At 40.1% G+C, this 27,958-nt stretch overlaps 1 protein-coding gene across 3 annotated transcripts; it reads right to left on the bottom strand.

Moving 5' to 3' along the window:
• Positions 1 to 439: 439 nt before the first annotated feature.
• On the bottom strand, positions 440 to 26,865 carry LOC139449533 (mitochondrial ornithine transporter 1-like). 3 transcript variants are annotated; one of them, XM_071230971.1, is made up of 7 exons: positions 26,745 to 26,865; positions 25,157 to 25,198; positions 12,322 to 12,425; positions 9,307 to 9,718; positions 8,558 to 8,730; positions 8,113 to 8,274; positions 440 to 5,832 (listed from the first exon to the last, which is right to left on the bottom strand). In XM_071230971.1, exons 3-7 carry the CDS (start codon positions 12,416 to 12,418, stop codon positions 5,702 to 5,704), a joined length of 975 nt encoding a protein of 324 aa, XP_071087072.1. In that variant the 5' UTR covers positions 12,419 to 12,425; positions 25,157 to 25,198; positions 26,745 to 26,865; the 3' UTR covers positions 440 to 5,701. The 3 variants fall into 3 exon arrangements, with proteins under 3 accessions (XP_071087072.1, XP_071087070.1, XP_071087069.1); XM_071230969.1 differs by lacking the exon at positions 25,157 to 25,198; XM_071230968.1 differs by lacking the exons at positions 25,157 to 25,198; positions 26,745 to 26,865 and adding an exon at positions 15,647 to 15,737.
• Positions 26,866 to 27,958: the final 1,093 nt, after the last annotated feature.

Below are 27,958 nucleotides of genomic sequence, written 5' to 3'. Positions count from 1 at the left end.
ATGTGCCTTCTTGGTTACTACCTCTACCCATCTGACCCGAGATCCCCGCCCTAGACCTGCTGGAGTAACAGAAATATGGAGTAATCTACACACATCCATCAATCAATGGCCAATCTCTACACACAGCTGCCAGTGATGGATCCATGGACCTGACAAAAACCTAAAAAGACAATACCTCTGTACGATCGAAATCCAAAGTCATAAGCCATTCTAGCCATCCTTGTCTTAGCCTTGAAGTGGTAAAACAACGATTCATAACTTCATAATTTTGAACTATACTTCTCCCCATTTGACAGAGATAATCAGATATGTCACTCCATTAAAATAAACCCTTGATATGTTATGAGTGAGTGAGTGAGTATGGTTTTACGCCGCTTTTAGCAATATTCCAGCAATATCACGGCGGGGGACACCAGAAATGGGCTTCACACATTGCCCATGTCGGGAATCGAACCCGGGTCTTCAGCGTGACGAGCGAACGCTTTAACCACTAGGCTACCCGACCGCCCTTTATATGTTATGAGAATCAGTTTTGTGTATCACTGAAAGATATAATAATCCCTATCAAAAGTGGAGTTACTAATTATAGTACATAAGTTTATGTCAGTATACAGACTTAATGCCCATGGACTGTATAGAAACATGTACCTTATTCGACGTAATAAGCGCCCCGGGCGCTCTGAAAATTAGAAATAGGGGGCTCTTATTAGAATATTATTTTGGTGAAAAAAACAGAGTTGAAAGAAAAAATTTGTGGTTTATGCTGACAGTCTGAAATGTTTATGTACGACACACATATTTTTCCAGAATTTAATTGCCTATAATTAAGGGTTCATATAACACACAAGTGCATATCATACGCGAATAAATAATCTTGTGTACATTGATCAATCAGAAGGGGTCCTTATTAGTATTGTTCACTAGCCAATATATTAGCATATGTCCTTGTGGGCACTTATTAGAGCGGGGTGCTTATTATGTCAACTACGGTACATTGTACACAGTGGTGGTACAATAAAAACAAGAGGTAAAAAGTGCAGTTAAAGTACAATCAGAATTACAATAACGAAGAACTAATGATTGGACGTTTTTAATGTATTTAGCACATAATGACAATGTTTCAGTTTCAATGTTTGTAGTAAAGTTCTGAGAGAATATTCACTTTTAGATTAGTGTTGGAAAAATATGTGTCTCAAAATATCATAAATTGGGTATTTTAACCTGAAATGCAACTCATCTGCTATGATATTTTTACCAAAAGGACAAAATCTAAGGTTTCTAGCAAGCCATGCCGCCTACCTTCATTTTTTCATAATTTGTAATCTCCAATTCTTTATAATGTTAAATATCTTTGGTCTTGGTGTACATGAAGCAAATTTGGTTCAGTTGTGAAAGCTGGCTTAATAGAGGAGTAAATATCTAAATTTGGATGTTCAATTAACTTTGGAAAAACTGATTGAACACATCAGTCTCGAACTCTTGTTTGAAATTCTAAAAGAAATAAAAATATAACTGCGACTTTGATGTTTTCACGTATAATTAAAACCATATGAATAAAGTAAATGCTTAACATTTGATGCCCATGTAATTCTGCCCTGCTCGTCCAATCTTCTCAACATGTCTATCATTGTTTGGGATATCAATTGTCCGGCACGCATACATCTATACGCCAATATTTAATGCATCTGGTAAAAACAGCTGCTGCAGTAGAATATTTGCCAACACCTAGAATACAGTTACATTATTTTACATGAAGCTGTTCTGATGCCTCGGATGTATGCGATCCCATAACCTTGTGTGAATACATGTAATAAGTTTTAGTTGACAATCAAACATTTTAAAGAGAACAGATGGAGCAGGATTCCTTAATTTCAACTGCAACTGTTTTATAGGAAGAAGTACTTAACTAGCTTCGTGCACAAGTGTTTGCACTGATTTTGACAAAGTCTGTTTGAAAATATAGTAGCAAGATAACTATAGTTGGTTGAGGTATGCAGTGCAATATCATCATACAATGTACATCCATTTTTCAGTATTCGTATGTTTACCACCATTACGCAACACATGGATTTCAACCTTATTGAAATTAACTTTCAAGCCCCACTTTGAACAAAATTTCCATAAAACATGTATTTTCCTTTGCAAACCAACAACACTATCAGGAAACAGACACAAATCATCTATAGTTATCATGTAGTATAAAAAGCAAGTCTAAAACATCTGTACGAATAAAAACACCTTTCTCGCCATGCTGCTGTAATTCATTTTCAAGCTGGTTTATGAACATACCAAATAGAAGGAGACTTAGAATACATCCTTGATGAACACCTCTTAAACAATCAAAATATTTGGAAAGGCGGAATATTTTAAAATATACTTTACTATAAAAGATCTCTATTTAAAGAATCAAAAGCTTTATGAAAGTCTACAAATAAAAAATAAAATCTACCCCTGGATGTGAATAAATAATATTGAATTACTGATTGTAGTGCAGAAAATGTATCATTTGTAGAATTGCCAGTTTGAAATTCAGCTCGACACTCATGGTTTTTATTAAATATATCTACGACATTTTTAAGTCTTATTATTTAAAACATGTAAATATTTTACCACAGATGTCCACTACAGAGATTCCTCTATAGTTTTTAACATCATGTGTATTGCCTTTCTTGTGAAGAGGGAAATTTATTCTTTTAGGCCAATTCCCCAGAATACCATTAAAAAAGAACATGTAAGTATAGTAGTAAAATATCAGCTCTATGTTTCCACATTTCAGAGTATCAACCAGACCAAACAGCTTTACCCCACTGTACAACAGACAGAGCTTTAACTATTTCTTCACTTGATACTTCTCTATTTAGAGTATTATCAGTATCACCATCATCAAAATGGACAGGTATATATTGAGAAAGGTGATGTTGAATGAAGGAAACAAAGTCATCACCTAACATATTGTCCTGAACATTCAAAATATTTCAATTTCAATCCAGTGAGTGAGTGAGTGAGTGAGTTGGGTTTAACACAGCTTTTAACAATATTCCAGTTATATCACAGTGTGCCAGCACTTTGTGGGAGGAGAGCCCGAAGTGATTGAGGTCTCAGACGTTTACCCCTTCAGTGAAACCCACGAAAATGGGTATGGTGCTGACAAACCTAGAAACATAATCGGGGCAGACCGCGATTTGTACCCACAATCATAGGTTTCTGGTGTGCCCAAGGGAAACAACTCTGCACAGCGAATCACGGCGCCTTAGACGACTGGGCCACTGGTGTACCCCCCACAATCCACAGAGACATGGTAGAGACAATTTTCTGGATTTTATGTATGACAACTTCATTATTTACTGTAAATTATTGTTATCCATCAAGTTGTCTCAACTTCATCATCTGTCAACTCCTAAGTAATGCCTATCAAACACTCCACTGAGAACTGCTTATACCTGAAGCTGGGGAATGTGATTTGCCTAATAAGGATTTCATACCCAAACTGTTCAAGTCTCAGTCATTAACTGTGTCATGTAGACTTCCAGCTACAGACTATTGGTAACATTCACATTTCTTGCAACAAAGTTATTGTATTTATTAAGAGCAAAGCAGAACTGACTCAAGTAGCTGGTTAATATTGATGTAAATCTGTCCTTTGACGGATGTGATAAACCACATCTGTATCAGTGATATATCACCTGCACTTGCAGTATATCAAATGAGTTCTCACATGAAACACTTGAATCAGTCATGATGATGCCCGAGTCCTGAGCAAGCAGTTCAAAAGTTTGATGTCAGATAAAATTTAATCCCGCAAGTTTGGGGATGGGGGTCAACAGGCCCGGTAAATCAACCTTTGAGGGTTCAACATCTGACAGATCTAGTCAGTAATTACAGCTCCAATCATAACATGAATCGGAATGTAACAGCAGTCAAACTGACATCCTCAAACCTCAGCCTCCCCAGCTATCTTAACCATTGTCAAGAAAGAATCACTAGACATTTTCATAATAAAGTTTATTTGGGGGTAGGGGTATGTTGTTTATCCTACATAGAACTCTTGAACTGCTTCCACACTGTTACTGATCAAGTCATCTTCCACCAAACATGGCATCATAAAAGCACCATACACTATATACTGTATGTTTATTTGAAAACTCTGGTGTATATGTTTATACATGAGATTCTTAACTGACTTAAACTGAATGCATGATCAATGGCAAAAACAAATAAAACAAATGGAGGGATAAGTATTCCATGACCCACTACGATCATGCTCGCACAATAATGTCCATACAAGTACCAAAAAAAGTGGTAGCTTGCTAACCTGGAAGACAAGACTTTAACAAAGGTAAGGTGCCAGTGATGCCAGCTGTTTCTCAACCTGCCTCAACAGTTTCAACAGTAGCTAGACTAGCTTCTTAAAATCACACTCTTTCAATTTATTACAAAGGTCTTGAAAGTAAATCTCCCAAGACTTTCTGATAGGTCTGCCAGCAGTAGTGAATTTAATACAAAACAGAAAATATTTTCTTAGAAGCACTTCTTCTAATTTCAAAAACTGAATCTACTTCATAATTGAAGTAATGAAACACAAATTTACAGTCACTAGGGTCCCATCTTCTCGAGGTAAGGGAGTTAACTGACCCTTGCCGAACTGGGCTGGAATTTCTGGCCTTGATTGTAGCGCCACCAGTGGCTATTAAGAGTTATGTCCCTTCTATATCCCGCCTATTGACCAATCAGATTCCACCTCTCATATTACTTGCGTTTGCTTCAAATAAATTGGCATCGCTCAGTGAAGATGATCTGATGGATAATCAAGATCTATTTTGTAATAAAACACATCTTACTTCACCAAGTGCATTAAAAACATGAAAAGATTTCTAAAATATATGTTGACACTAAGTTGACAGTACATATGCTTTGCAAGTCCAGCAATCAACTGAAATCTGCACAGCAGTTTATGAATTACAGTTTACAATTTTGTTACGCGATATTGATTGGACTATGAATAGACTTGTTTGTCCAGCAAAAATATTACTCCATATTTCCAGCCTAGTTCGGCAAGGGTGGACACTAGACCATTACAGTCAGTTAACTCCCTTGGCTCGAGAAGATGTTAGGGTCCCAGCATGTTCATTATTTGTTGATCTGTTATAACCCCTTCCATTTTGCAAAATCAACATTTTGTGTAATGAGTTTGCTCACTCTGAACCATTATTGAAATAAATGTGAAAAATTTAACTTTTATAGCTTGAATTTACAAGTACTAATGCTAGTTTTGGAAGCACTTACCAAAAACATAAAGGTTGTTTTTCAGTATGGATAAAGACAATGAAAAAATCTTTATGGTCCAAATCAGAAAATATGGATCTTCATATGTCCCTGAGGACCCAACAACATTCATGTTCCTAACATCCTCGATTACCTAGTGTATTAAAATTTGCAAGCAAAGCTTTGTTTTCGAAGCAACCTCCCCATCTTCGTCTTTATTAGCACAGAACTTATTTCCCTCACCATGGAGCTATAATACCCTGGCTTATCAATGCTTCTGCTGAGGGGGACAGAGTCCAGATGGAACCTTTAGAACACAGCATCCTCACTGACACCAAAGTGCCACTGTTCCTAATACTGCAAACACTCATGAAACCAGATTCTTGGCTGTAAAACATAATACTGTGATATGTACACTGGTTCCTAACAACCGCTAACATTATCCTGTGACTTGGTCAGAAACGTAGCCCAGCCATTTCTTTGTTGTTTCATATGCAAGGAAGAGAGCGCCGGTCGCGGGGAAGGTTCTCACAACGGTCGGCCCCAATCCCTTGTACAGCGCCATCACTCCTAGAACACATAATTCAACATGGGGAAATATGTGCATGTCATTCTTTGATTCATGGTATCAAAACTACTTCAAATCTTAGGATTCTTAAACTGCAAAATAATTTACAACCAAATAATTTCGAAGTCTGAATTACATATTTCTCTGAATGGGGGTACATAAAGCATCCAATTCAAACTTATTCTTACCACCAATCACTGCGGGGCTCTGAAATATTCAAAATACATTTTTGACATACTTGATGTACTCAATTGTCACCTTAAATTTTTATATATATAGGTACCGGATCTGAGCAGGTAGTACCTGGATAATTGCAGTATACAGTATACTACTTTTGTAATGAACATGTTTATAACAAACTGACGGATATAACAACTATTTGCAGTAGTTATGCTGTATAACGAATTACGATTATAATAAACAAAAATAAGTGGTACCTTTTGAGTTTTTTATAACTGTAGTTTACTGTATTGTATAACGTGATAAAAATAATATGCGATGTCTTTGCTGATTATATCACTGCAGAAGCTAATATTCAAAGAAAACTCATTGTCGGTAGGCATTTTAAAATCTATGTATGCAATTAAAATAGTTACGAAAATCAGAGTTGCCATAAGCACAAACTTAAGTGTGTCTTTAAAATTTGGGCAGAAAGCGAAATCGACTAAGAGATTGTGTTTCAAGTGTTTCAGTGACAACAGGGAGCGTTTGCATCAGTATGAATGGTGTGACTTCAGGATAGTGACTTGGAGTGCAGAACCTAACCTTGCAAGGCTTGCTCTAACTCTTGTAGCAGTGCCCACTTAGTGTTGGCTTAGGAAACAGCTGTGCTACACACTTTCAATGCCTGTCACGTGTGTGACGAAAGTATAATGATAAAAATATATACTCGACACTGCACATCCAGTTCCAAATTACATTTAGGTAACCTGTAGCTAGCTCTAAAACAAAAACATGGTATGTTCAGAAATACAAAATTGAATCTTCATTAAGATCATAATTACATAAATGATTACATCAGGTTTGTTTCGCAAATGATCAGATGATTACAAAAGATAAAACTCATTTGAATTTCACCAGCCTTTAGCCTAAATATATTTTGTTTCTGTATTCTAAAATGATTTCATTTTGTAATATTGCACACAAACATAGATAAACAAAATTATTAATTTTCTTTAACATCAAAAGACGTGCATTGCAAAATATCATAGTTTATTTGATATCTTCATATAATTGCGCATGAATTTTTATCATTCTTTATCAGATTGATCTATTTTATTCAAAAACTATATAGCATTTCTACGTATGCACATGGAATGCTTTGGGGGTGAAATGTGCATTTATGTCATGAAAACCTCATTTGCATTTAAATCAAATTAGGAAAAAATATTTGTCTGACAAATAGATATTAATACTACAGTTGCCATGACGTTTATTTAGATTAATGATACTGCTGGATGTGCATGTTGTTTAAATAGTCACCATATGTTACACAAAATCAAAAACAAAAGACCAGCAATATTCCTGCTTTGTGACGGTGGTCTGTAAATAAACGAGGCTGGCCCAGACAACCCGGTAATCAACATCATGAGCATGCAATTGGGATACAATGACATCAACAAAGTCAGCGAGCCCGACCACCCGATCATGTGAGTCGCCTCTTACAACATGCTTGGGTTGCAGAAGACCAATTCTAACCTGAATCTTCACGGAAGACAAAAACAAGAAGCTGAAAATATCTATTGCACAAAAGGCCAGGGCGATACACATTTTTTCATGGTATATTTTCTGTAATCTTCCATCCTGTCAGTTTGTGGTTTGAGTTAACAAAGATGCTAGTATAAACTAACAATCACAACAAAATATGTAGTTTTTTGTTTGTTAAAGTGCCACACTTAGCAATATTCCAGCTATATGATGGCAGTCTCTAAATAATCAACTCTGGACCAGACAATCCAGTGATCAACATCGCAATTGGGATATTATGATAATAATACGCCGGCAAAACAAACCGTCTCGGGCTGTCAGGCAGGCAGGTTTTTTAAACACTGCTTTAGTATGGATTGTTGAAGACAAATTCCAACCCAGATTTTCAGGGATTTTCAACTAAAATGAAGGGGTTCCATTTCAACAAGCCACAACGGGCAGGGAGAAGATGTGACAGACTGTACCACCACCAACAGTGTTTCAAAAGAGAGTTATCTCCCTTTGGGACAACGACATCATCCATTGTCTAACACCTGGTATATAACTTTGTAGTGCACTAAGACAAGCGAACGTACCTTCCTCTCTGAAGATCTTGAGAACTGTTGCTATAAAGGTGGGAGTTACAGACCCTGCCACGCACTGTACTTGAATGCGGGATTTGACAACATCAGCGGGAAAAATGGCCGTCCACAGGGCCACCCCACCAACACCGCCGCACACGATCGTCCTCCAGGCCCCTGAAATGCCAGGAAATGGGTCAATAAGACACTGAGTGATTTGAGTCTTAGGCTCCTTTGAAAAGTATTTCAGTAACATCATGGCATGACATAAATCGGGTGATTACCAGGTCCCAGTTGCCTGGGGCCCATACTTCCCTTGGAACAATGCATCTGACCTCAAGCAAAGGGATCTTGGCCTCATACTTTGTGACCTTGACCAAGTTTACCTGATGCTAAATGGCCTTGACCTCATAGGTGATCTTGACCTCATACTATTTGGACATGACCTTGACCTACTCACCTATTTCATCTTTTGTTTTTCCTGCTGGTGTCAGGAGGTGGCGACATATTTCGTAGCCCCCGAAGAAGAAGAAATATCCTGGCATTTCCCTCATGAAGGTGCTGGTGAGCCCCTTAAAGAGCCCCCGGAAGCCCTCTTGCTGGAGGATCTCCTTGGTGAGACCCCAGGGGCCTCTGTGTTGGAGAGTTCTTGTTATAGCTCTTATATATTAATAGTGGTTACATGTAGATAATTGTTTAAATTGAAATGTTATGAGTTTAACAATAATGCGACATAGTACATATTATCTTACATTATTCAGTACTTAATACATTTTGTACTGATTTTCAAGATAAGAGTTTTGATACAAACAACTCATTTATAGTGTTATCAAGAAATGAACATACCAACAGAAGGAATTAGAAATGTTTTTGAGAAAGGAACAAAATTAATTTATTGATCATATCATTTTCTGACATGTCTTTTCCAGTTAAATTGCAACTTAAAGCTGGGCCCATTAAATTTTTGTTTGCAATGGAATTTCCAGATCAGTATACAAAGAAGCATAAAAACAAAACAGAAATCAAGTGTTGTCATACACATAATTCATATACATATTTTTAATCAAACACAGCACTCATGAAAGAAACTATTTGGGATCTCTGCAAAATTCAGGTAAACCTGTCCTTCTGCAAGGAAACAAATGCATCTGGCCTAAATTACTTCACATTGTACTTATTGTGAAGGACCAGCATGATAAATGTCCTTACATTTTGAGTCTCTCCAGCCCTCCTTCCAGCTGTCCCTGGGTGGCCATCTCCCTCATGGCCTGCAGGCGACACTTGATCAGCTCCGTCGGGCACAGCGTGAATGACGAGAAAAAAGCAGCACCACTTCCTGCCAGGGCATTATGCAAGGGTGTCAGTTTGTCCACGCTCGGCACAGAAACCACCTTCGCTACCATCTTCTGACAGATGCCATAAAACAGGAACAGGACTGAGTTCTCTGAGATCTGTGCAGCGAGGGACGGAATGGTGCCTGCGTACAGACCTCGTACAATGCCATCTTGTTTGAAGGTTTGTACTGTACAGTCCATGGCATTAGTGTAGAGTGTGGGGAATGTCTGCATCTTCACCTTGACCGTGTCCAGGGGCTGGCCCACGTAGACAGAGGCAGTGCCACCTGCAGAATAACACTGTCAAAGGTACTGAGGCTCACCTTCCTTTATCCTGTAATAATACTTGAGTGATGATTGGGTAACCTGTCTTACTCATGTTACTTCTGTATAACTTCAAGATGTCATAAGTGCTTCAGAGCATCACCCCCATATGACATTGATCTAGGTAGAGCATCACAGTGTATGACATTGACCTAGGTAGAGCACCACATTGTATGACATTAACCTAGTTAGACTATCACATTGTATGACATTGACCTAGGTAGAGCATCACATTGTATGACATTGACCAAGGTAGTGTGTCACTCTATATGACATTGACCTAGGTAGAGTGTCACTCTGTATGACATTGACCTAGTTAGAGCATCACTCTGTATGACATTGACCTTGTTAGAGCATCACTCTGTATAACACTGACCTAGGTAGAGTGTCACTCTGTATGACATTGACCTAGGTAGAGTGTCACTCTGTATGACATTGACCTAGGTAGAGTGTCACTCTGTAAGACATTGACCTAGGTAGAGTGTCACTCTGTATGACAGTGACCTAGGTAGAGAGTCACTCTGTATGACATTGACCTAGGTAGTGTGTCACTCTATATGACACTGACCTAGTTAGAGTGTCACTCTGTGTGACAGTGACCAAGGTAGATCACTCCATATCACATTAACCTAGGTAGAGCATCACCCTATATCACACTGACCTTGCTAGAGCTTCACCCTATATCACATTGACCTAGGTAGAGCATCACTCTATATCACATTGACCTAGGTAGAGCTTCACTCTATATCACATTGACCTAGGTTGAAAATACAAGACTGAAGTTTCAGAATGATTGATCAGTCAAGTTTCAAATCACTTAACATGCCTATGATTAATACAGCAGCTTTGACAGCTGCATGATGAAGCCAGTGCTTATTTTCATAAGAATCCAATTTTGCAATCTCATGATGTTCATTCAGTGTATATATATATATATAATAAAGTCCACGTTAGTCTATCATCTTCTTTATATTAGTTTCATACATAGTACTTTCGCTGTGACAGTGTAACAGTGTGAAAGTACAGCGAAAGTACTATGTATGAAAGTGTAACAGTGCGAAAGTACAGCGAAAGTACTATGTATGAAACTGATATAAAGAAGATGATGGACTAACGTGGACTTAATTATTTTATTATATATATTACATGTACACCGAGTGAACATTTACATATATATATATATATATATAGCATCATCTCTTTAAGTAATATCAGCACAATATGAATCCAAATAATAATTGGAGAATAAGCAGGAATTATTGATCATCTGATATATGACATCATGTTGCTGTGGACCACTTCATGTGGAATGGATACCCACGCACTTCAACGGCTACAGAAAGACAGGTGCCATGAACACCTGTGACAAACAATAGAGCTAGTGTGTATCACAGATTATCTGTCCCAAATGAATGAATTATTTCAGACCCACAACTTGGTGAGGGACTTACAGTATACATTCACAAGAGACAGATAATCCTTCTTTCGGGTTATCAGGTAGGCTATTAGTTAACTGTACTTTTTAAACTCAAGACACTAGTTATTAATGTCTACAAACTGAAAAAGATTGAAGGATGATTTTGGATGATAAACATGATAAATGGAATCTCACCCTTGTGTCTTTTGATATGAAAAATATCATACTGATATTTTTTATATCAAAAGACACAAAGGTGAGATTCTCAATTTATCTCAGGAAGGAAACTAAAGAACAACTTGTAATGTCAATCCTAGTGTTTGTTTTGGTTGTTTGTTGTTTAATGACACACTCAGCAATATTAAAGCTATATGACGGTGGTCTGTAAATAATCGAGTGTCAACCAGACAAAACAGTGATTGACATTCTGCGCATTGATCCACACAATTGGGTCGCCTCTTACAACAAGCATAGTCACCTTTTACACAAGCATGGGTTGGTGAAGACCTATTCTAGCCCAGATCTTCACGGGTCCATCCTAATGTTCAGAATGTTCATAATGTTATCAATCTATGATGTTATGAACAATGGAGAATACATGTCATGTCATATGGTTTTGTTCTCAACAATGACATCTATCACTTCAAATGAAAAAACAGCATAGAAAATCTCTAAACTGTAAACTATTATTACAACTGTTATTTAACTGGGTAATAATAGCCTCTCTCTGAGGTGTGCCAACTCCGTGGTCTAGTGGTAGAGCGTCCACCCGGAGAGCCGAAGGTCGGGGTTTGATCACTGGCCATGTTATACAAAAAGACGCTAAAAGATGGTACTTGTTGTTACCCTGTCTGGTGCTTGGCATTAAGGGGCTAAAACAAGTATATTGTGTCTGAGTGGGGTATCTGCAATCTGCATCAGTCCAGACTAGTACAATGTACAATGTACAATCTCTCTCTCTCTCTCTCTCTCTCTCTCTCTCTCTCTCTCTCTCTCTCTCTCCCTCTCTCTCACACACACACACACATACATGTGCATGCTCGTCACTATGTAAGTGCAAGCAATAATCTTGGATGCAACGTTAAACCCCATTTCAGCTTTAAAAAGTACAGATTGCACCTCTAGTGCACCTCTCTGCGGTGTACCCACCTGCAACACCCCCCATGAAGTCGATGAAGGCATCGGTAGCTGTGCTCCTGTTCTTCAGGCCAGCCTCAGTCTCTATCAGCTCCACTGGAGGCTCCATCGTGCTTCTGTAAGTGAATGATTGAGTGAGTATGGCCTTACGACACTTTTAGCAATATCATGGCTGGTGACGCCAGAAATGGGTGGCACACATGAACTTCATATTGGGAATCGAACCTGGGTCTTCGCCATGATGGGCAAACGCTTTAAACACCAGGCTACCCCACCGCCCTCTTCTGTTACAGTATTCCATTATATCACATGTCAGCTTTAAGCGAGCAGTTCAAGAGTTCACTTGAGGATAAAACCTTAATTCATTAGGTTCCCTCCAAAATACTTACTTAACATTGAACCTGTGAACATCCTCAAAGACAATTGTTTGTCAAGTGACTCCTACTTTCCCAGGGATTCATAAACTGGTGATGCAGCAGACCTTTAAAGCATGTCAAATTGATGTTTCTCACAAAACCAATTTACCTTTGATTGAAATCTGTATTTTCAGGGTAGGTGATGACAACTAGATCAGTTATTTATTGACTTGCAATCTGTAGTTTTTAAAGCTGAAAGTAATGCAGGTCATTTTCGACTTTGGTGCTACCCACAGACAGAAGATAAGAAAAGAAGCATCATAACTAGAGCAAATTTTGGATTCAAGCCAATGATCAGCAGATCCTGGCAGCTAGGGGACACAACTTTGCTCAGCAAACTATAAATATGAGTCATGTAAAATATGTTTATAGTCACTTTTATAACCATTGTTGATCATTCTACCCATAAACAGTATAAAAAAAATCATTGTCTTTTCAAAACATCAGACATCAACCACAGGAATGTGACATTTGCAACAAAATTCCTATATGGTAAACTCTCCCAAAATTCCCCATTTGAAAGTTCTGGTTTATCCAGGACCCCTAAACTTGTTGAACACATGGAAAACACTTCATGCTGAATATGAATGAAAAATACTGTTCATAAATTAGTTGGTCAGAAAATACCAGCATACATCGTGTACAGTGGTCTGTTTTTTAGACATTTACTATGAACAAAGACAATATTGTACTGACAAAATGTCCTCTGTAGAGAAAGGTTATCAAATACTCAAACCTAACTATTTCAACAGGTGAGAGTATGTTTAAATCTTACCAGCCTTATTTGTCAGTGTAAAATCAATTTCCTTCTATCGTCTACAGTACTTTAGTAGATATGTTGATCTGTCGGGGCCAGCGAACAGCATTCACTTGTCATTTTCCATTATCTAGTTGTCTGTGTCAGCACCGGAGTAAACACTAGCCCCTGAATATCCATTCTATCAAGAGTTCTACTGAGTAGGGCTCAAGAGGGGAATAAGTTAGAGCCAGTTATAAGAGGGGTGTTCAATTAAAGGTTTCCCCTAAACCACTTAGGGTTATCATATTTGGTTGAAATTTTACATGTGTAATGATACATGTATCTATGGGTTATGTCTAAATTTGCAGCACCGAACTATTAATCTTACCACTTTTACAGGTGTTATGATCGAGTAGGGTGTGACAATGGAGCCAGTAGAATACCGAGCAGTGATTAGGTTTTTATATTTGAAAGGTCGCACTGCCCCATCATATGACGTTGTTAAACACTGGCATCGCCACTTCAAGTGTGGTCGGACATCTGTGGAAACAGCTGCCATTCCTGGTCGCCCCCATTTAACCGTTGATGAGGACACAATCCATAAAGTGGAGACCGCCATTTTGGCAGACCGACGTATAACTGTTCACCTGTTAGCACAAGATGTCAAGATCAGTGTAGGGTCTGTGGAAAAAATCATCCATGACAATTTGAACATGCATAAGGTGTCTGCACGATGGATTCCCAGGTTGCTCACACCTTTCCAAAAGCAGGAACGAGTCAATTGCTCACAGGATCTTTTGGACATATGCCAAAAAAAACAGGCAAACTTTTTTGACAGACTTATCACACAGGATGAAACATGGTTCCATCACTATGATCCTGAGACTAAAGTTCAGTCGATGCAATGGAAGCATGTGGAGTCACCCCCCCAAAGAAGGCACGTGTCCAACCCTCTGCAGGCAAGGTCATGCTCACAATGTTTTGGGACCAGCACGGAGTAGTGATGATGGATTTCTTGGCAAAAGGTACCACAATTACAGGAGCTTATTATACTTCACTGCTGCGGAAATTGCAGGACGCTATCAAGCTTAAGAGGCGTGGCATGATGACCAAGGGTGTCCGTTTCCTGCAAGACAATGCTCCAGTACACAACTCTCATGTTGCCCAGACAGCGGTCCTGTGGCTGTGAAATCCTTCCACATCCTCCTTACTCTCCTGACCTTGCACCATCTGACTTCCACCTCTTTTCAACCATGAAGTCATTTTTGAAGGGAAAACATTTCACAGATGATGAAACACTGATTTCTGAAGTCAAGTCCTGGTTTGAGACGCAAAATGAGGGCTTTTACAAGCGAGGTCTCCATAGTTGCATAAAACGATGGGAGATGTGTGTAACTCTTGGTGGTTCCTATTCGGAGAAAGACTAATACCTATGCCAAATTTCATTCCACTAGGTCCATCGGAAGTGGGTCAGGGGAAATCTTTAATGAACACCCCTCGTATATTAAGAACAAAATTGCATCATGCAAACAATTGGCAAGCACAATACATATTTTTTATTCCTAGTATTTAATATTTACGATACAGAAACATGCGAGGGTAATAATCTTTTTATTACATAAAAACATTCTTTTTATAATTGATGTTTAAGACGTAATTTTGCTCAGTGAAGCAGCTTTTGAAATGGTGTATGCATAGCATCCATAATGTTTAGCCTAGTTCAGGAAAGGTGGAAACTGGATTTTTTTAGTCAGATAACTCCTTTGCCTCGGGAAGATGCCAACATATCGCAATACGTATTGCAATACAGATACCTGTATCGCAATATATCGCAACACAACTTTACTGCCAATACACTGCCCTAACAATAACTAGGTTTGCATACATGTTTACATGATCTTCCAACTTCTAAATGCCTATGAGGATTAACTGATAAGTTCTGAACCTCAGATAGAAGGAATTGAGTAATAGAAAAATCTTTCAAGAAAAACTTCAAATGAGCAAATTGTTTCGTTGTGACAAGCTACTAAAATAAGCCGGGAGCTGAGCAGAGACCTTTGGAAAATAGACTTGAAAAACATGCAGTGATTAAGTACTTGTTGTTTGGATTAATTGTTGTTTAGACAGCAATATAAAAGTTTAAAGGAGAAAGTCCTGTGTAAAGTGGAGAGAATTTACTTACAGAAGCTGATAGCTGAGTAACGTTCGTAACAACATGGTGGGCAACGTCCACAGATCTGCTACTTCCAAGGAATACTGATTTGTCTGATCACAATCTGCATTAGTTACATGTGCACATCACCCCTGGTTGATTTGTGTGTCATGTGTTCCTGCCCACGATACTGCAATCTATATCTCACTGCATCTGTGCACACATTCCCCCAGAACTGTGAGGCCTGTGTTTGGACAGATGCATTAATTGAAGCAACCACTTGGGCCAAACTCACTGAATTTCTTGGTGTGTTTTTTCCATTATTCTGGTCAATATCTGAAGAGGTAGGCATGGTAAGGGGACAAGAAATATCTAAAAGAGCAAAGGTCTATATCTCTATATCTTTCTAAAATATTTGCAACATAAGATGTCAAATATTATAACACAATATTAAAAGATATACAAATCTCAAAGTTTGGATGTGATCATTTCTGTTTAAAGGTAGAGCTTGGAAGACAGTTACATTTCCCATAATGAACAATTCTGTGATTTTTTCCCAAAACTGTACATATTCGAAGATAAATCCCATGTGATGAGAAACATGCCAACACAAGAAGAAAGAGATTCTCCCCATATAACACTGAATCTACATCCCTAATGAAATTCACACAGCTAATTAATGCTAATATCTGAAAAACTTCACAACATGGGCTTATTCATTGCAAAAGCCTGCAAATCAAGAATCACCAGAATACCTATTTTTTTATCAATGAAAATGTAAATACTCCACTGAACAATCATGATCGGTTACGTGTTATAGGCTGGTGGCCTGCGATTGAATACATTGTCTGTCTCTCTGTCAGCCTGGTGGCCTGTGACTGAATACATTGTCTGTCTCTCAGTCAGCCTGGTGGCCTGCCACTGAATACATTGTCTGTCTCTCAGTCAGCCTGGCCTGTGACTGAATACATTGTCTGTCTCTCAGTCAGCCTGGTGGCCTGCGACTGAATACATTGTCTGTCTCTCAGTCAGCCTGGTGGCCTGCCACTGAATACATTGTGTGTCTCTCAGTCAGCCTGGTGGCCTGCGACTGAATACATTGTGTGTCTCTCAGTCAGCCTGGTGGCCTGCGACTGAATACATTGTCTGTCTCTCAGTCAGCCTGATGGCCTGCCACTGAATACATTGTGTGTCTCTCAGTCAGCCTGGTGGCGTGCCACTGAATACATTGTGTGTCTCTCAGTCAGCCTGGTGGCCTGCGACTGAATACATTGTCTGTCTCTCAGTCAGCCTGGCTGTCTGCGACTGAATACATTGTCTGTCTCTCAGTCAGCCTGGTGGCCTGTGACTGAATACATTGTCTGTTTCTCAGTCAGCCTGGTGGCCTGCGACTGAATACATTGTCTGTCTCTCAGTCAGCCTGGTGGCCTGCCACTGAATACATTGTGTGTCTCTCAGTCAGCCTGGTGGCCTGCGACTGAATACATTGTGTGTCTCTCAGTCAGCCTGGTGGCCTGTGACTGAATACATTGTCTGTCTCTCTGTCAGCCTGGCTGTCTGCCACTGAATACATTGTCTGTCTCTCTGTCAGCCTGGTGGCCTGTGACAGAATACATTGTCTGTTTCTCAGTCAGCCTGGTGGCCTGTGACTGAATACATTGTCTGTTTCTCAGTCAGCCTGGTGGCCTGCCACTGAATACATTGTGTGTCTCTCAGTCAGCCTGGTGGCCTGCGACTGAATACATTGTCTGTTTCTCAGTCAGCCTGGTGGCCTGCCACTGAATACATTGTGTGTCTCTCAGTCAGCCTGGTGGCCTGCGACTGAATACATTGTCTGTCTCTCAGTCAGCCTGGTGGCCTGCCACTGAATAGATTGTCTGTCTCTCAGTCAGCCTGGTGGCCTGCTACTGAATACATTGTCTGTCTTTCAGTCAGCCTGGTGGCCTGCGACTGAATACATTGTCTGTCTCTCAGTCAGCCTGGTGGCCTGCTACTGAATACATTGTCTGTCTCTCAGTCAGCCTGGTGGCCTGCGACTGAATACATTGTCTGTCTCTCAGTCAGCCTGGTGGCCTGAGACTGAATACATTGTCTGTCTCTCAGTCAGCCTGGTGGCCTGCGACTGAATACATTGTCTGTCTCTCAGTCAGCCTGGTGGCCTGCGACTGAATACATTGTCTGTCTCTCAGTCAGCCTGGCTGTCTGCCACTGAATACATTGTCTGTCTCTCAGTCAGCCTGGTGGCCTGCCACTGAATACATTGTCTGTCTCTCAGTCAGCCTGGTGGCCTGCCACTGAATACATTGTGTGTCTCTCAGTCAGCCTGGTGGCCTGTGACTGAATACATTGTCTGTCTCTCAGTCAGCCTGGTGGCCTGCGACTGAATACATTGTCTGTCTCTCAGTCAGCCTGGTGGCCTGCGACTGAATACATTGTCTGTCTCTCAGTCAGCCTGGTGGCCTGCGACTGAATACATTATCTGTCTCTCAGTCAGCCTGGTGGCCTGCCACTGAATACATTGTGTGTCTCTCAGTCAGCCTGGTGGCCTGTGACTGAATACATTATCTGTCTCTCAGTCAGCCTGGTGGCCTGCCACTGAATACATTGTCTGTCTCTCAGTCAGCCTGGTGGCCTGCCACTGAATACATTGTCTGTCTCTCAGTCAGCCTGATGGCCTGCCACTGAATAGATTGTCTGTCTCTCAGTCAGCCTGGTGGCCTGCCACTGAATACATTGTGTGTCTCTCAGTCAGCCTGGTGGCCTGCGACTGAATACATTGTCTGTTTCTCAGTCAGCCTGGTGGCCTGCCACTGAATACATTGTCTGTCTCTCAGTCAGCCTGTTGGCCTGCGACTGAAAACATTATCTGTCTCTCAGTCAGCCTGGTGGCCTGCGACTGAATACATTGTGTGTCTCTCAGTCAGCCTGATGGCCTGCCACTGAATACATTGTCTGTCTCTCAGTCAGCCTGGTGGCCTGCGACTGAATACATTATCTGTCTCTCAGTCAGCCTGGTGGCCTGCGACTGAATACATTGTCTGTCTCTCAGTCAGCCTGGTGGCCTGCGACTGAATACATTGTCTGTCTCTCAGTCAGCCTGGTGGCCTGCCACTGAATACATTGTCTGTCTCTCTGTCAGCCTGGTGGCCTGCCACTGAATACATTGTGTGTCTCTCAGTCAGCCTGGTGGCCTGCCACTGAATACATTGTCTGTCTCTCAGTCAGCCTGGTGGCCTGCGACTGAATACATTGTGTGTCTCTCAGTCAGCCTGGTGGCCTGCGACTGAATACATTGTGTGTCTCTCAGTCAGCCTGGTGGCCTGCGACTGAATACATTGTCTGTCTCTCAGTCAGCCTGGTGGCCTGCGACTGAGTACATTGTCTGTCTCTCAGTCAGCCTGGTGGCCTGCCACTGAATACATTGTGTGTCTCTCAGTCAGCCTGGCTGTCTGCCACTGAATACATTGTCTGTCTCTCAGTCAGCCTGGTGGCCTGCGACTGAATACATTGTCTGTCTCTCAGTCAGCCTGGTGGCCTGCCACTGAATACATTGTCTGTCTCTCAGTCAGCCTGGTGGCCTGCGACTGAATACATTATCTGTCTCTCAGTCAGCCTGGTGGCCTGCGACTGAATACATTGTCTGTCTCTCAGTCAGCCTGGTGGCCTGCGACTGAATACATTGTCTGTCTCTCAGTCAGCCTGGTGGCCTGCCACTGAATACATTGTCTGTCTCTCTGTCAGCCTGGTGGCCTGCCACTGAATACATTGTGTGTCTCTCAGTCAGCCTGGTGGCCTGCTACTGAATACATTGTCTGTCTCTCAGTCAGCCTGGTGGCCTGCGACTGAATACATTGTGTGTCTCTCAGTCAGCCTGGTGGCCTGCGACTGAATACATTGTGTGTCTCTCAGTCAGCCTGGTGGCCTGCGACTGAATACATTGTCTGTCTCTCAGTCAGCCTGGTGGCCTGCGACTGAGTACATTGTCTGTCTCTCAGTCAGCCTGGTGGCCTGCCACTGAATACATTGTGTGTCTCTCAGTCAGCCTGGCTGTCTGCCACTGAATACATTGTCTGTCTCTCAGTCAGCCTGGTGGCCTGCGACTGAATACATTGTCTGTCTCTCAGTCAGCCTGGTGGCCTGCCACTGAATACATTGTGTGTCTCTCAGTCAGCCTGGTGGCCTGCCACTGAATACATTGTGTGTCTCTCAGTCAGCCTGGTGGCCTGCCACTGAATACATTGTCTGTCTCTCAGTCAGCCTGGTGGCCTGCCACTGAATACATTGTGTGTCTCTCAGTCAGCCTGGTGGCCTGCCACTGAATACATTGTCTGTCTCTCAGTCAGCCTGGTGGCCTGCCACTGAATACATTGTGTGTCTCTCAGTCAGCTTGGTGGCCTGCGACTGAATACATTGTCTGTCTCTCAGTCAGCCTGGTGGCCTGCCACTGAATACATTGTCTGTCTCTCAGTCAGCCTGGTGGCCTCCCACTGAATACATTGTCTGTCTCTCAGTCAGCCTGGCTGTCTGCCACTGAATACATTGTCTGTCTCTCAGTCAGCCTGGTGGCCTGCGACTGAATACATTGTCTGTCTCTCAGTCAGCCTGGTGGCCTGCCACTGAATACATTGTCTGTCTCTCAGTCAGCCTGGTGGCCTGCCACTGAATAGATTGTCTGTCTCTCAGTCAGCCTGGTAGACAAAGAACAAAAGAGCAGCGCAGTTTCAACAAAAAACGAAATCCTATTGTTGCATGTATTTAGAGATTGCTTGCCCTGTGTTTTTTTGTATTGAACATAGAATACCTTAAGCTACTTTCAGCTTCATGCATACTTTGTTTGAGGTGAGATGTCAAAACGTATACATGGTATAGTGAAAACCAGAAAGTCAGGGGGATGTGAAAGAAAGGTGAATTTTCTATTCATTATATATACAGAAGAACACGGATATAACAAACACAGATAGAGCGAACAAACGGATATAACGAACTGTTACAAAATCCCCAATTTATCTCCTATATATTATCAAATAAAATGTACGTATATTACGGATTCTCAACAGAGAACTAATGTATATAGCAAACTGATACCTGATCCCCGACATGCCTAAATGCCACAAATTAGTAACGTGTTTTGCGAACTGAGAAATCTCACCCAATGTCAAGTGTCACTAACAATTGGCTATACGCAATCAGCAGCAAATCAACACAATCACGATGAATCAACACAATCAATTTATCCAAGATGGCGAAAGTTTCCAGCAAAAACGTATAAAACAAACTGATTTCTCTGGTCCCTTGTAGATCGTTATATCCATGTTCTACTGTATTTCTTCCTGATATTAGTCTGAAAAAAATAGTGTCTTTGAAGCAGAAAGAAAGTAGTTCTGTCAAAAAGAGACAGTTTCACTGAGGTGGACTAATCCAAGCAAAATTTCAGCTTCATATAGACATTATGGCTTCAGAGAATATGGTGAAAATTCACACTGTTAACATAATGAATGCATGTTCTATAAACCCTCGGGGCGGTGAGGAAGCCTAGTAGTTAAAGCATCAAGCTGAAGACCCGGGTTTGATTCCCCACAAAGGTACAATGTGTGAAGCCCATTTCTGGTGTCCCCGCCATCATATCACTGGAACATTGCTATAAGTGGCTTAAATCGCAAATCTCTAGCTCACTTACCATACACCCTAAATCCAATACTATTAACAAAATACATTTGTAATTTTTTTATACAGAAATAATTTATTGATGTATTAACACTCCCACCAGCTGGAGATAATGGGTGTTGTTTTGTTGAATAAGCAGCAAGAATATGGCATTCAGGCTGATGCTCCAACCAGGAACATGTCGATGTAGACGGGACGCAAGTTTCAGGCACAGAGTTTATGCTGATTGTATGTCACAAGGGGATAGTATTATGGGATACTGTACTGTATGCGTTACACTAAGAATAGTAAGGGGTTTTCCCTCGCTCATGTAAGGTCAGCGTTTTTAGTCCGTCACCAGATATGACGTATTGTAATGACAAGATGTTATGATGCAACGAGGGTTGATATATTTGATGTCAAAAGACACGAAGGTTGGAGTTTTATTTATCATCCAACATCATTCTTTCAGTTTGTAGACAGTAATAAGCAGTGTCTTAATGTAAAACATACTGCTAACAGCTTCAGTTGCAGAGCCATTAGTGATGTCATTTGATTGTGACGTCATGGTAACCAATGACATCACAATGGTCTGCAAAGAATTGTGATGCAATTTCATTGCAGCGATATCAACAATGTAGGTATCGCTTGATCTGTCCAAGGATATTTCCTGTGGGAGCCTGTTTTGGATGATAAATTACAATGTGTATGTTATTATTAGCGGGATGTGTCAGAGGACGAGTTATGTCCTTTTTTTTACGGAAGTGAAGGAGAGAGCACATGTTATGAGAAGAAGAATGCGATGTCATGACATGTGTGGGCTTTGCGAAAGTGATTGCGTTACACATTGAACTTGTCAGGTGAAAGTGTATGTTTGCGATGAGGTATTACGCTCCTAACAATGTTTTTTACGGGATCAACGATGACCGATCTCAGTAATAAATCCATAAAAATCCATGAAGTGTCTTGCGTCCATGGTTACATCCCAAAGAGCATAGAACATCATGCAGATGCGTGAACTAGGCTAAAACCATCAAATCAAGAACTGTTACAGTTATAGTTCGTCCTTCCTGCGATGGTCGATGGTCGTGGGTTCCAGGGGTTCACAGGCAAGAACATGACAGATACTAAACAAGCATCCAACTTCATGTGCACTGTGAGAAAATCTAAGAGCATGGTCAGACAAGATCGAAATATAAGATCTTGCAAACAAACAGAAGAAATATGTCAATCACCACTATACACAGGCACCAAATGTCATTACATTTGGAGCAAAAGTAACGGAGTAATGTCCATAAAGTTAAAATTTATGGTTCAAGTTCAAAGGTCAAATCATGGGTACAACTTAAATATTGCAAAAAATGGAACATATATGGGTCATCGTCAAAATATGTACCCTTTCTATGTCAGTAATCTCTATCTTTCATAAAGTCTGTGATAGCCCTTAACTTTCATCCCTGTTTTTTCAGTGGGGAACCAAATAAAAATCTAACATCGAACATTTGACTTGTCAGTGCTTTATTTGCTTATGGTGGAGTGGTATATAGTCTAAAATTGTTGAAATATCACTGTCAATAGACATCGAATGCATTTTTCAGTGAACATATTTCAAATTTTATGTCACATACATGAGTTTTTATGTTGTTATTTTACTAATGGGATTAGAATTTTTAAAATAAACACCAGTGTCCTCTATGTTTCTATCTTTAAATAATGAAAAATAAGCAAAGCCTGTCTAAAAGGTTTCTGTCCTTGGTGTTACCATTTGTTTAATTAGGTCTTTATGAAGAGAGAAGGTAAATGAATGCTCCCTTATCATATCAATTCCTCTCTTCAATGGAGAAAAGTTTTTCCGAGTCAACTGAAGAAAATGTTATTCAAACTGGAAAAAGGTAACACCAAGCATCACCATTTGTCTTGGGTGTAACCTTGTGATAAAGAAAACTATTTCATTTACAAAATATCCTTACATGCATAACAGGAGAGTTAAATGCACTGGTAATGAATGTTGTCAGCTAGACAGGGAGCAGACATTTTTATTTTTGTTCATGTTAAAAGAAAATATTTCTTTGGTGTTACCTGTATCTTGACAAAATCTGTTTGGTGTTACTTAAAACGTCTTTGGTGTAACTAAATATGTCCTTGGTGTTACCACAAGTCAGCAAGTGATAACTTTGAAGATAGTGTTAATGGGTAAAACATGTCTATTGCCATTGTAATTACAACTTTTACCTCATATTTACACTTAAATTTATGAAAACACCCTAACTCAGGTCCCTTTATAATCACTAAATGTCATTGGTGTTACTTAATATGTCCTTGGTGTTACCACAAGTCAGCAGAATTAACAAACAAAGAAAACATTGTGAAACCAAAATGTCTGATGCCATTGCAAATATGCAACACCAACTATAGTGCATCCTTTCCATCTGATTGATTCTTGTGACGTGAAAGAAAAGTCGTTATGAGTAATGGTAATGTCTTTGGTGTTACTGCCTTGTCTTTGGTGTAACTGTTTTGACTTTGGTGTTACCACAGGACATTCTGAAAATGATTCAGTAAATGCACACTGCATAGCAGGATTTTCAACAAGTACAAAGAACATGTTCAATAAATAAAGAATATTGAAATTAAATCAATCATTTTGGTAATGTCTGGGACACAGAGAAGAGAAAATTATAAATGTTTCTTTTTATTTCTCACAAAGCGTGATGATCCAGGCTTTATGATCATCCTAGGAGATATTAAAAGTGAGATTCTTTTTCTTTTCTAGGCAGAGGTAAAATATTAGTTTTACAATAATACACTGAAAGAAATATTGTTTTTACGTTTTATTTTTGCAAAAGATTGGTAACTATAATGGTTACACCAAGGACAATAAATATCTGCGTGTTCTCCTGTATATTTGAAATATTTCAAAATTATGTTTCTTTGTGTAAGCATAATTTACCCAACTATTTGTTAAGTTTAGATGTTTTTGTTAAATCACTAAAAGTTGGAAATTTCAAGTTGTTTTTTTGTTTATTCAACAGGACCAAAAGGGGTACAAATTTTGATAGTGACCCATATATCTTGAGCCCCACTACTAACTACACATACCAAATTTGATTTATGTGGCCACCATGTATATAAAGAAGTTGCAGTGGACTCAACCAATTGCTGTTAGGGGAGAGGTGTTCTTGCTTTATCATCCAAAACTGTCTCCCACAGGAGATAATGCTTGGATGAGAACAAGCGATATCTGCATTGTAGATATTGCTGCAATGAAATTGTGACATCATTGGTTACCATGACGTCACAATCAAATGACATCACCAATGGCTCTGCTACTGAAGCTGGTTAGCAGTACTTTTTACACTATAGACACAGCTTAATACAGTCTACAAACTGAAAAAGTTGGAAGAATGATGTTGGATGATAAATAAAATCTCACCCTCGTGTCTTTTGATATCAAATATATCAACACTCGTTGATAAAGTGACACTCGTTGATAAAAGTGGAAAACTCCTCGGCAAGCCTTGGAGTTTTTCCACTTTTATCAACTCGTGTTGATATATTTGATATCAAAAGACACGAGGGTGAGATTCTCTATTTATGTTACAATGTCAGAAATGAATTGATATGTTTTTCTGAGTGTTTGTTTCTGTTTGTTTGTTTGTTTGTTGTTTAACGCAGCACTCATCAATATTCCAGCTATATGACGGCAGTCTGTAAATAATTGAGTCTGTACCAGACAATCCAGTGATTGACATCATGAGCATCAAGCCATGCGACTGGGATACATTGACATGCATCGACCATGTTAGCGAGCCTGACCACCCAATCCTGTCAGTCGCCTTTTACAACAAGCATAGTCGCCTTTTACATCAAGCATGGGTTGCGGAAGACCTATTCTACCTTGGATCTTCACGGGTCTGTTTTTCTGAGTGTGCTTCTGAACTGCAAATATCACAGATTAGGTATAAATATTGTTGTGTACATATGCGAGCAAAATATTTAGATTTGTTATTTCTAATTTTCGATACTTATGCAACAGAAGCACACAACACGAGTGAGTCGGGTTTAACACCGCTTTGAACAGTATTCCAAGTATATCACAGTGTAATAGAACTACCGTATTCGACGTAATAAGCGCCAAGAGCGCTCCCAAAATTAGAAATAGGGGGCTCTTATTAGAATATTATTTTGGTGAATAAAAAAAAAAGAGTTGAAAGATAAATTTCGTGGTTTATGCTGACAGCCTGAAATGTTTATATACGACAGATATATTTTTCGTGCGTATTATACACGAATAAATAGGTCTTGTGTACATAGATCAATCGGAAGGGGTGCTATTTGGGATTGTTCATTAGCCAATATATTAGCAAATATCGCCGTGGGCGCTTATTAGAGCGAGGCGCTTATTACGTCGAATACGGTACTTTCTTTATAGAAATGTAATGACCTCTTTCAGAAGCTGTGATGTGTACCCACGTAGTGATACACGTCTGTATGTAGTCTGTAACACTGGGCTACTGTCTAACCTTGCTAATAATAATCCTGATTGTTTACAACACCCTCATTCATCGAATCATTACACAAGGGACGCAACTCTGCACAGCGAATTGAGGCGCCTTAGACGACTGGGCCACCTGTGCCCCCAATATACATAAAACAAGGAAAAAACTATGCCAAAATTACATTCACTAAAAGACCATGTTGGGATCCTGGGTAAAAATTGGTCCACAGCAACCAATGCTGGTAGAAAGAGGCAACCAAACAGATCTGGTCAACAGACTTGGTGCCTTGGTTGATTGCATGTCATCATAGACAGTCAGTGTTATCTCTGCTCACAATATCAATCACTGGACTATCTGGTCCAAACTCAATTATTTACAGGTTGCTAGCACAAGGATCCGATGTTCAGCCTTCCTGTAGTGATTCCAAGTACAAAATGTCCCAAGGACTCCATACTCATCCTGTTGATATTCCAAAGAAGTAGTGTATGTCTCAATAGGACCCGATGCTCGTCCTGTGGAGATTCCATGAAGAATATGTCTCAATAGGACCCAATGCTCTTTCTGTGGAGATTCCATGAAGAATATGTCTCAATAGGAACCAATGCTCTTTCTGTGGGGATTCCATGAAGAATATGTCACAATAGGACCCAAAGCTCCTCCTGTGGAGATTCCAGGAAGAATAAACAACTTTGCTTAAATTGACTTACAGGCGGTTTTGACCAATATTCCAGGTCCGTTTTAGTGCTTGTCCGTTTTGACTGTTGCACATCGGCCACGTATGAACAAGAATATTGAAAGTTTGAAAAAGCAACAAGCAGTAATTAAGTCCTCAACATCTAAACTGACAGCCATGAAGGAAACTGTAATACACAAATCATTCAATATGACACTGACATTATATCTAGCGCTTATATATAACACTGACAGTGACACTCTCAAAGTAGCAGCTAACACTGCAAATAATTGTACTGTGTACGCATACAAACCTTTGGGGTTGACCTGGTTGTCTTCTCTAGTCGTACTATGTATTTCTTATTTCGCTTAATATCTCACATATACATCAAAACATGTCAATTGCGTGTAAACAGTAACAACCTCGTGGTGACCTTTCCCAAGGCCACAGGAAGTGCACACCTCCACTTTCCGGGATTTTTATTGGATGAATTGATGTTGGTTATTAATAGCTCTAATAAACAAACCCACGTGGTAGAAATCCAAATACCAGGTTTAATATGTTTGTTTGTTTGTTTGTTTATTGTTTAACGCCGCACTCAGCAATACTCCAGCTATCTGACGGCCTGACCACACGATCCCGCTAGTTGCCTCAAACGACAGACCAGGGTTGCTAAAGACCTATATATATACTAACCCGGATCTTCACGGGTCCAAATTGCAACTGATTGTGAAGAAAAATGTTGTTCAGTTTACAAACGAAAACTCAACCGAGGTCAACTTTCCCTTTATGTCGAGCATTATTTGGGCGGATCCAACCCTTGGTGTCTACATTTCACTTTTGCGGTACAATTGATCGTGAGCATGCTCTTTCGAGGAAGATTTCGTTATCCGACCCTTGCTCAAAGGTTGTTTGATCAGGGTTACAACATTTAAGGCCTCAGTTAAGCTTCACATATTATACCCTAGGGCTGGAACGAGTCCAAATTTACTACCCGGGTACCCATCCACCTATTACCCGACCCTACCCGGGTACCCGCTGTAGGTCTCAAGAGGTAGGTACAAACTGTCCGATTGGGAAAAGTTTGACCGTAGCTCTGGTAAAATGTATTTAGATACATGTATAAAACGACACTGAAGTTTTATTTTTATTCAAACATTTAAAAGTCAGAAGGAATGGGCGTAGTAGTCAGGAAGAACCATGGGTCCGGGTAGTCCTGTGGGTACCCGGGTCCTACTCAGTGCCCACCCGACCCGAGTATCCGAGTTACCCCAGGCCTATTATACCCATGTGGGGAATCGAACCCGAGCCTTCATTAAATCGGACTGTACTATCTCAGTGAATAACCCATTAAACCGGACTGTACCATCTCACTGAAACCCCATTAAACCGGACTGTACCATCTCACTGAAACCCCACTAAACAGGACTGTACCATCTCAGTGAAATCCCATTAAACAGGACTGTACCATCTCACTGAAACCCCATTAAACAGGACTGTACCATCTCAGTGAAACCCCATTAAACC

This window comes from Haliotis cracherodii, unplaced genomic scaffold, assembly GCF_022045235.1.
Source record: "Haliotis cracherodii isolate W230 unplaced genomic scaffold, xgHalCrac1.p SCAF_8, whole genome shotgun sequence".
Lineage (NCBI taxonomy): Eukaryota > Metazoa > Mollusca > Gastropoda > Lepetellida > Haliotidae > Haliotis > Haliotis cracherodii.
This window is presented reverse-complemented; position numbering and strand designations above follow the sequence as displayed.